Source organism: Botryllus schlosseri, chromosome 11 (assembly GCF_051294905.1).
Source record: "Botryllus schlosseri isolate E-star chromosome 11, Bs_hap1, whole genome shotgun sequence".
Lineage (NCBI taxonomy): Eukaryota > Metazoa > Chordata > Ascidiacea > Stolidobranchia > Styelidae > Botryllus > Botryllus schlosseri.
This window is the reverse complement of record NC_137246.1, coordinates 10,539,106-10,550,443: the sequence shown is the minus strand read 5'-3', so window position 1 is coordinate 10,550,443 and position 11,338 is coordinate 10,539,106. Positions and strand designations below refer to the sequence as shown.

Genomic DNA, 11,338 nt, shown 5'->3' with positions numbered 1-11,338 from the left:
GTCTATAACCCAGATGATAACACTACTAACCTCATGACGTCACGTGACGTCATATTGCTAATTCCAACCCTATCTTTCAATAAAGTGATAGCCTATATTAGCGTACACGATACCTAGCGACGACTCGGGCCACATCATGTCACAATGCAGAAGTACATGTTGGCGTTTTAAACGTCACTAAATGTTTCAACTGAGGCAATCAAAGGATATAATACTCCTATAAAATCAATATCTTCCGTCGCTTTGCCAACAATTTCGACGAGGACTTACCAGGGAATATAAGCTTACGCCTTAACGGTCTAGGCCAGACCGGACAATGTATTCGGCGTCTGAGTAGCCTATCGCCACATTGATATTGAGCTGAGTGTAAAACTGGTTTCTATACTTGCTACCGATATTACCCCATTAACAAGTTTTACAGCAGTAGACAACACCTCAATCACAGGGATTTGGTTCTCGTGATGCAGTAAAGATATGGAGTCAAGATTGCCCCGTACCCCTGCTAGCTTTTTTGCATCAGAAAACGATATCAATCTCATTGATTGGTTGAATATAAGCATCATTCGCTGACTACGTATTTCGCTCGTGATACACATATCCGTGAATTGCCCTATAATAGATTCAAAAAAGCCCTACTTGATCACCTCTTGTCGTTACACTAACACTGTTGCCCTACCTCGCCCAGACATTGCTTCATTGATCATTTGCCACCATTGTTTAATTTTTTTCCTATTTTCCTTAACTAAACATTTCTTTACAGCCAGACTGTTCAGAGTCAAGTGTACCTGTTTGATGCTGGTGTGATCAGACTAGATGACCTTCACGGTCTTATCGATCATTCCTATCTAATACCGAATACTGTGCACGCATATTTTCTGTACCACCATCACTGCCGTTTGTTATGTATTTTGGTTCGATGAAAATAAAGACTCTCTCTCTCTCTCTCTCTCTCTGTTGTGTGATCGCAGGTCAAACTCACAGCAGAGAGACACTAAATATTCACAAACGGAAAGCTGAATATTTCGAGCAAACATTTGTTACAAAGCAACTAAAACTTTTGAGATTGTCAAGGTGCATGCTCGTTTATAGTGTTAATTTTTAATGCTGCCAGCGCCATGCATAGAGTGGCCCGCAGTTGAAATGCAATTAATATGAACCAAAGATGTTATAATGAAGTGAAAATTGTAATATATGAAAAAGGTTCACAGTGCAGAACCTACCAAGGTTCTGTTGTGAACGCGAACCTCTAAATTTCCGAGGTTCACACACAGAACGCGAACGTGAACCTCACGTTCACACCATCCCTAAAACGAACCCTAGGTTCAGAGCGACTATCTTTGATTAAAGCATCTAAATGGCCTTCCGACTCTAGGAATATACCGTTCCCTTATTATTGCGATTACAATTAGACTTTTTTCCGTAAATAATGGTTATTCTTATTCTATGATTGCATTTTTTGCGAGGGTGGTGGTGCACCCATTAAAATCTACGAATGTGACACTAAATCGCGCGCAGCGCGAAGAAAAACTCCAAGTGGCATAAATCTGCATGAATAATAATATCGTTTATGTTGATTTGAAAATATTTAATCCTATTTCAAGTCTTCAAAATTCCGGACATTTCGGCATATTTTAGAATTTCCTCCCGGACGCAATTTGAACAGTGAAATTCCGGAAATGTCCGGGAAATTCCGGACGTATGGCAACCCTAGGCTAGCTATAACAATAAATTAGGGTTACCATATTTTTGTAACACAAATTCCGGACGCTTTTTAGCGCCCACTAGCGGATTTCAAAATGAGGTATGAGCACATTGTCGATCAGTATGACGTCACACTAGCAAAGCTTTCTCTATCGGCTAGAGGTGGTCACGATCCGGTTCAGGATTAGGTGGTTGTCTGTTGCAGGCTGTAACCAGGGCCGAAGCCACATTTTTTCAGCCCCTTACCGCCAAAATAAACACTAATCTTCGGCCCACCGTAGGATAAGCGATGCAACTTCTGGGGTCTTATACTATGCGCATCTGGTCGTTAAATGATTTGAATGAATCATGTCAATAATATTGCATGGTTCTTCACGATATTGCTATATAAATTAATTGATACTCTCTCCGTCCACATGATCAGAGTTGGCGGTGGAGCTGGTGGAGGATTATGACTTCGAAAATGCAAGGAGCATAATCGTACATCGTTAAGTAGGCTTACCATACGTCCCGTTTTAGGCGGGATAGTCCTGCTTTTTAACGTCTTGTCCCGGCGTCCTGACCAGTCAGCCAAACGTCCCGCTTTTTAAGGCCGTAAGGTACTGCTGAACTGACAAAATTGCATGTGCATGATATTTTTCTTCGCGCTGCGCGCGATTTACTGTCACATTTATTGATTTTTATATGGAGACTACCACCATCGAAAAAACTGCAATAAAATATAAATAAAAACAACCTTCATTTACTGGAATAAGTCTAATTGTAATCGCAATTATAGGAGAACGGTATATTCTTAGAGATCGTTAAGGCCGTTAAATGCTTTATTCAAAGATAGTGGCTCCAAACGAGGGGGGGTCGTTAGCCTTTATTCTGGTGTTTGCGAATATGTTGAACGTAATCAGCTTCTAAAATAGCCCGTGAGTAAGTCTGGGCAAAGACGCTGACTTCTTTTAGTAATCAGCTCGTCAAATTTTGATCCGGGCCACGGAACATTTTCAAATTGGAGATGGAGTCGCGACCATAAAAGGTTGGAAACCACTGGATGTGGGGTGTTTATATAGCTCCGTGGTGCGCACCGGTATAAGGCTGATAAACAATCTTATCGGTAGGACATGAACATGACTTAACGATGTGCAATTACGCTCCCTGTATTTTCGAACTCATCATCCTCCACCAGCACTACCGCTAACTCTGATCATGTGGGCGTAAGTAGTATCTATATAGCAATATATGGAACAACCAATATCATTGACAGATTTCATTCAAATAATTTAACGACCAGATGCTTATAGACCACCTCAGGTCTATGAGCAAAGCTTTGCTAGTGTGACGTCATAACTCGTTTTGAAATCCGCTAGTGGGCACTAAAGAGTGTCCGGAATTTGGGAAACAGAAATATGGTAACCCTATCGTTAAGTCATGTTCATGTCACACCGATAAGATTATTATTTATCAGTCAAATGCCTGTGCGCGCTGCACCACTGAGCTATATAAACACCGCACATCCGGTGGTTTCCAACTTTTTATGGTCGCTACTCCATTTCCAATTTGAAAATGCTCAAAATTTGATACGCTGATTACTGATTATAGGTCGACACATTTGCCCAGACTTACCCACGGCCTATTTTGGAAGCTGATTACGTTCAACATCTTTGCGAACCCCAGAATAAATGCAAACTACTAAAACCACTATCTTTGAATAAAGCATCCAAACGGCCTAAACCGACTCAACGAATACACCGTTATCTTGCAATTACGATTACAATTAGACTTATTTCTGTAAATGAATGTTATTTTTATTTATTTTTGATCGCTGTTTTTGTGAGGGTGGTAGTCCCCATATTGAAACCAACATATGTGATACTAAATCGCGCCAAGCGCGAAGAAAAATTTCATGTAGCGTGAATCTGCCCAAAAATAATATTGTTTATGTTGATTTAGGAAAAAATTATGAGCTTACTTCAAAATTCCGGACGTTTAGGCAAATTTTAGAAACTCCTTCCGGACTAAGTTTTAACAGTGAAATTCCGGATGTATGGCAACCCTAAAATAAATAAAAGTTTAAGCTTCAGAACATGTGAACCGAGAGTGCAACATCGTACAATGTTCATATCAGCTGTGCGCAGCTTGTATATGGCGTTCCTTTTATAATGTCATAAGCAAATGTTTCTCATAATTTTACAGCTGGTTTTTGACTTATTGAATCCTTTTGGAGTAGAACAAGGTGAGGTTGACTGTGTTCAGCTTACCATATTTGTATATAATGATTCTCGAAGAAATTCTCGAGAGCTCAGACATTTTGAATTGGTACTTCCTTCGAGATGCTAATAAATAACGCAGTGTACATAATTGCACGGGCTTAGCCAGGTAGTCTCAAGGGTGGTGGAGTTTGAGAATCACTGTGTTAGACGGTGGCCCGGTAAAGTCGAGCCCTGATCCGTTCCAATACGTTGAAGCCTTTATCATCCTTATTTCAACAGGATAGAGGTGGACAACGTGCGACCGTAAAACAATAATTATGCGGCCCTCCAATTAAATTATAGAGTGTGTTGGCGGCCGTCAATATGCAATTTGAATTAACGAGCTGGTTTCCACATCTTTGTGGGATTTTAATTAAGCTTGAAACTTTCCTCACGCTTGTTGCGATGCAGGTTGACAATGAATAAATAATTGAGAGTAGTACATGTATTTGAAACAACCAATATTATCGACAAAATTAATTATCCACGTGGAAAATTTTTTCGCGCACTGAGCGACTATAGTCTATAGACAGGGAATCCAGATAGCTTGCGATTTTGGTGCATATATAGTAACCCTACGGGAGTGTTCTGCTTCTACAATCAAAAACTTTTTTACGCAAGGTAGGCTATATCTCAAAAAATCAGTGATGGCACGAAACACCACAAGGCTATGCGAAGTTCCCAGTAGCCAATTTGACATGGGTATATGACGTCCAGATGGACCGAGACGACTCTCCGCGGAATGCAGCCCGTAAGCGATATATAATCGAAATAAGGCCTGTGAATAGCAAAAAGGTTAAACACCCCTGGATTACGCTTATTGTACGGAATCAGTATGTTATGTGATCAAGGTGTACAATTTTCGAGTCAACGTTAAAAGGGTGTACCTTAACGAAAAAGGTTGAAGAGCACTGGTCTACTGCATAGTTAAACGTATAATCGTAATAATAATGTATTGATCCATACATTCTGTGATGCAGTCACGCGACTCAACCTGAAAATACGACGTCGCCTAAAGTGGGAAGCTGGTGTAATCCTCGAGGATCGCAACCGTGCTGCTCAAATAACTTCAATGGAAAATGCTTGGAACCTTCTGACACATCTTGCAATTGCCCTGGGTAGGTATATAGCCAAGAAGTTGTAGTGTTACATTACACCCTTCAGTGTCGTTCTGCTTGTAGATAGGACAAATCTGGTTTCGACTATTCGCTAGAGCAGAGGTGTTCATGTTCAGCCTTTTTGCTATTCACGGTTGCATATAGCATACGGTCGCATTTCAGCGGACAAGCCCACCTGGACGCCAAATATCTCGGTTAAAATGACTAATGCGAGACTTCACATCTGTGACAGTACTTGTGAAGTTCTGTGATACCTCTGCTTTCTTGTGAAATACCTTACACATAAAAATTGTAATTGTAGAAGCAAAACACCCTCGCAGCCTTACTATATGCACCGGAATCCCTGGTATAGGCCCACTAATAACTTGAAAAATTATTGGGATTCGATGTCTAGTCGCGCAGAGAGCGAAAATTCGTTCAGCTTTATGGAGGAATTTCGTCGATATCAGTCGTAGGTAGCCCATACATATATGACTATAACAAATTTATTCTTTGTCAGCCAAGCTAATCAGATTTATCGGTAGAGCTGATGAAGTGGAGGTATTTCAAAATTTTCGGCACTAAATTAATGATGAGGCATCTTCCGATTGATATTATTCACTATCAGTATTGTCATGAAAATAGATATTGCGGAATCGACCAAACGTACCAAAAAAACCGCAATTCGTGAGACGCATGCGATTCCAAATTCGTATTTCTTTATGGGGCGCATCATTTCTCTCCGGATCGCATTTGTATGTCGAGTCTCATATAGGCCTACTGTACGGAGTACGGACAGTACTATATATATAAAAAATCACGTCACCGTGAATCGCGCCAGGCGCGAGGAAATTGACATTACCGAGAATGGACACCACCGAGAACGGACATTACCGAGAATGCAATATATGCAACGCAGGCATGTTATGCATATGAACAGGTCCTGTGTGTGCATCACGGCGTTGTCACATTCGGTCTCGATTGTCAGGTATATATTTCTCGACAGTCTCCGTTACATTAAGCTGGATTCTTGGCATTGGCCATTCTCGGTAATGTCCATTCTCGGTAACAACATTCTCGGTAATGTCCATCTCGGTGATAGCATTCTCGGTAATAGTACGGAACCAAAATTGCCTGGGTCTGACGCCCCCTATTTTAAGGACTGTAGTAAAACAACAATGGGTAAGTGGTCAAAGTCCGGTTTCGGGTTGAGACTTCAATATTAGAAATATTTCACGCTTGAATTGCGCCCTAGGATCGCTCGACTAACTAACGATACGATTTCAACCGAATCTGCGGCCGCTTCTATTAGTTGGAATTGAGCCAAATTTGTTTTGCAGCGTTTTTTTAGGCAACCTGGCAATTTAACAGTGAATCCCCGGAATCCGGAAATAAGTTATATTTGAACAACCCTTATGTACAAAGGGCATCACTCTCAAAAGTTGTACAGTGCCTTGTCGATTTGGACAATACGTAATTCGAAACATTTAGTGGAAAATAACCTGAGCTAGTTTGACGGAAGTGTTATAATGGGGAATTGGCAATCCAAAATCACGCGCAATTCAGTGCACATGAAGTAAAATAAACCACTGCATTCATGGAAACATGTATATTGCGCCGGGGGAAAAACGAAATACGTCGGGATTTGGCATATTTTGTCGAATGTCGGTTTGCAATGAGAGCTCAAGGATATATAGAACTATTGTTCTATTGTATAATCATATGTCCTTACTACACCATCTACTGCGAGGCCATTTATCTTCAGCGCTCCCCCCCCATACCGCCCCCTGAGCTCAGCGCCCCCCATATCGCCCCCTGAGCGTTTCCGCTCCCTTCAAAATCCAAATCGACCCCTGTGGGCGCTGGAGACAAGGTTAAGAACCACTGCGATATATACTTCACGTTCTGCCTTCGTTGAGTAGGCTATCTACGTCACTTTTATATATCACACAAATAGATCGAGAATGGAATTGATGGAGTCGGGCTTTTTAAACGGATAATTTCATCCGAGCTAATATAACTGGTAACTCTGGAGAATTTCCACGCATGAACGAATAGAATATAGTAGGCTACCTGAGATATTGCACAACTGATAAGGTATGGGAAATGTATTAAATGCGGAATGGAAGAATGTCGCTATGGTATAGAAAATTTCAAGTGACCGGAACCAGTGAGGCGGGTATGGAATATGTAAATTTTCCGATCCATACCATACCATACTATATGCCTTGCTCAAGGTAATTTGATTATTGCGAATAAACGTCACAATTAATTGCCCACCAAGGACGGAAACATGTAATGCTAATCACCTGACTGACTCTGGCCACTATTCAACGTAAACATGGTCTGACGGTCATAGTAATAGCCTTCGCTCCATCCAAAATGTGCGAAACAGCCATTGTGAAATCACATGTTTTAACCACGTCACACAATATCCGTGACATCAGGCATTGTGAAAAGATTTTTTCACCCTTAGCAAATTTTATCCCCCTTCTGAATTTCACTTTGGCCTCGCCTATGCTACAAATCAGTATAATCAATACCGAGTAACGTAATAGTTCTAATCATATCTTGTTTAGATGCGTAGATCTACGCAAATACAAGCACTCTGAAATTAGTGATTGGATCGCGAATGACAATCGATGCGAATGGAGGGAATATAGTGCGGCGGAAATTTGTGAAGTCATAGAGCGCTCTGCATTCTCCGACATCCATTTCGTGGGCGACTCACTCATGAGAAACATGTTCAGAACTTTCGCGATGATGATCACAAACGATTTTGATCACGGTGCCGTGAGCCGTTCGCAACCGGCAGGCGTCAAGGAACTATGCACTAAAACACAACAGTATTTCTGGAGGGACTGCCGGGAAACCTTAACTGCTGTCTCAAAGACACTGGATCCCAGGAAACTGTGCGGCGGGCGAGGATTTTTGAAGTTTAAGGCTACATTACAGCTTTATTACAACGTAAAATTTGGAAATAAGTTTCTGGAATTAGTCCAAAGCAAAATCAATGTGCCCGGGTCATTGATAATCGTTGGAGTTGGCTTGCATATGCAATGTAATTCGAGAATAGTGATCGAACAATATCTGGGTCCCGCAATAGACGCGATAACGGAATATTACGGTCAACTGCAAAGTCGCATCGATTCACTGAAATTACCAGGTCGGTGGCCTCAAATCATGCTGTGCTCGCTTCCGTCTATAGGACTACTAAAACCCACCCGTTATTTCACACTTCAGAACGAAAAAAAATGCGATCAATACTCATCAGAAATAAAAGCCTATGCTGACAAACATCACTTGCGCGTTTTGGATTTCCGCACACTGACGATGCTAGCCCATAGCTTTGATGGTACACATTACGGAATAGCAGTGAATAAAATGAAGAATTTCATACTTCTCAATCATATTGCGTCTCTGGCGCATTAACTAGATGCTTTGGGCCAAGCAAAGGGGTACGTGATTGACGATAATGATTTTAAAGTACTCAAAAGCTATAACTAGTGTCAAGTACTTTTAGTCGAGAACTTGTCGCAAACTTTTAGCCGTCCATTGGACGAGACTCTTTTGAAATTCTATAGGTTTGATCTTATCGACTAATTTAGTTAAGGACACTACAAATATGTGTCATTTTCGAATATAAATTCAGCTACAGTTGGTAAGACCATTTAAGTCAGTTGATACAAACGGACTCTAAAACTACTTTATATTCTAAAAATGTCCAGTTTTGCCGGAAAACTATATGTAGATGTTGTCAAACACACAACCCCTTCAGTAAATAGCGCAAGAAGGCAGAACAAAATTGAGTACTCCGAAAAAGTAGATGTATTTCGTTACTAACCACCACTGGGGGTGACAAAATGTATACTGAAATCGTATCTTACAAGCCAATGCCAAAAATTTGGAGCCAGCCACAAATTTCGCCATTGATTAACGGGGCCATATAAACGCTTTCCTTGGGTATAGATACCTTGTCTCGTGTTCCACACCAGACAGCGACATGGACGCTCACTATGAACATGTGAACATATCTCCATGTAACAGATAAGATGTTCGGCGATGTCTCCTCCATGAGGAAAACCTCGGAAGTATTCCCAAACACCAACACATTTACATTTTTTGTCCTGTCTAATGAAAAGAAAAATACAAGGTATAGGCCTACCCATGAGATAAGTCACCATATCGATTACAAACCATCCAACATCGGATTGGTTGGATGGTTGACAGGAAAACACCTGGGTGAATTCAATTCGCCCTTCGTCTTTGATTACATAAATTTATGCTCAAATATCGGAAGTAAGTAGTATGTATTGGGAATGTGCTAGAATGATGAATGCGTATTACTATCTTTTTTAACCTGAATATTATCAACTCGGTGCTGGTTTACTCAGATTTTCATTTGACATGACACGGCTGATAAAACTCACAACAATCGATATTAGGGTTGTGTTTAAACCAGTGGTTCTCAACCCTTTTTTAGACACCCCCCCCCTTTTTGATAGTCAAAAATTTCGCTCCCCCCTTATCGTCATATCACAAAATCAAACTGGGATGCTAGCAACCCCAACAGATTGTTTGGTGGTATGGTCGGTTATAAATGTTGATGACAGAATAAAAAATATGAAATTGGGTCTGTATAGAGAGAAACACGCGTACATTATAGGTAAATCGCGCAATGCGCGAAAAATTTTTTCAGGTGGCCGCTTCTTCGCGCCCCCCTTCAGATGTTTCACGCCCCCCAGGTTGAGAACCCCTGGTTTAAACAAAAATCAATTAAAAACAAACATGTTTAAAACAAGGTCCTTGTTTAAAACATGTTTTTTTTTCAAGCCGAGGCGCCTATTCGATTGTGACGTCATAGTGGATTTATATTCACAATTGAAAATATAGGGTAAATATAGCTCCTTTGGCGAAATAGGCTTCTAACTCCTGTCATATACGGACAAAAATATATTTAACCAGGACTACATCGTCCTGTAGCATTTTTACGGTCGGCGATCATCATCCTCAGAACATTCCTTCCGTAACAATGATCTATATCTACCTGTTATAGCTGTTGAACCGACTATTTCAAGGGTTCCAACCATCCCATATCGTATAAGTGTGCTATATCGTCTGGCAATCGTCGTCCGTAGGCTCGTACAATATGTTTTTGCAAAGTATTCACACAAGTATGGCATATTTATTATACAGCTTACAAAAAACACAATTTAGTAGGCTTTTAATTAAAACACTGTCCAAAACATGTTTTAAACAACTTGTTTTGAACAACCATTTGTTTTAAATACACCCCAAGTCGTCACACGGCATATTATAAAACATTAGCTATTGGCAAAAATTCTTTTTATGGCCCGGAGCGGAATTGTAATTCTAGTCAATCTTAACACTCCATGGAAAGTAAAATAACACAAGGAAATACCAATTCTTGTTTTCTATTTTCTAAACAGACGCATAGGGCATTTTTTATTGTAAAATGATATATAGGTTTTATGCGGTTGCACTGTCCTTGAAATATTTTATGCATATCTGTTTATTCGTTCATTTAGCAATAGTATATATCATATCGTACCATAAGAGCACATTTGTCTATCTGTCTGTCTCTCTCTTGGCACCGACAGCCGTAATAAGCAAGTTCAAATAATTTGTTCAGGAAAAACTGTTATACGAACAATTCCGGCATAATACCGAATAACAATGCGGTGCTTTGAATGCAGAGATGTTCAGTAACGCAGAACGCTTTTCCAAACACAAACGCTCATAATTTAACGCAGCGATACTCAACCGGGATTACGAGGTAGACGTTGGGTGTCACTTGGAATGTTTCAGGAGACCGCGGGGCCACAGCCACAACCTCTACGGTTCATTTTATGCCTGGCCTATTTTAAATCCTTTGACTTTGGGGTTCGCAGTTTCAGAGGCACTGAGTTATGGCACCTCCATCTACTTTGCACATTAAATTTGTCAAGATTCACCGGGAGACGCCGAAACACAAGCTGGATACATCATTGTGACACGACTGCACACCATCATCATTTTATTTAAATTTTTATCAAATCAATACACCACATGATTGCGAAAAAAATGAAAAGATAAGGGGGTGCCAAACAGAGTTGGATCAATTACAATAATTCAGTTCAATTACAATTGCAATTACAGTTACTCCCTTGCATGTTTAAATTACATTGCAATAACAATTACTCAATGCTAAAAAAAAAAAATTACAATTACAATTACTGTTAAACATGTAATATATTACAGTTACAATTACAATTACGATTACGATTACTGTTGAACATG

The 11,338-nt window shown here is 40.3% G+C and overlaps 1 protein-coding gene across 2 annotated transcripts in view; it reads left to right on the top strand.

Moving 5' to 3' along the window:
• The window catches only part of LOC145449891 (uncharacterized), a 43,085-nt gene extending 32,453 nt beyond the window's left edge, over positions 1–10,632 (top strand). The window contains exons 2-3 of one of the 2 annotated variants that reach the window (XM_080328330.1): positions 4,922–5,059; positions 7,618–10,632. In XM_080328330.1, the coding sequence (XP_080184456.1) occupies positions 4,922–5,059; positions 7,618–8,470 (991 nt within the window). In that variant the 3' untranslated portion in view covers positions 8,471–10,632. The remainder of the gene's footprint in view (positions 1–4,921; positions 5,060–7,617) is intronic. The other variant, XM_080328331.1, reaches the window with a different exon arrangement.
• The last annotated feature ends 706 nt before the right edge of the window (positions 10,633–11,338 follow it).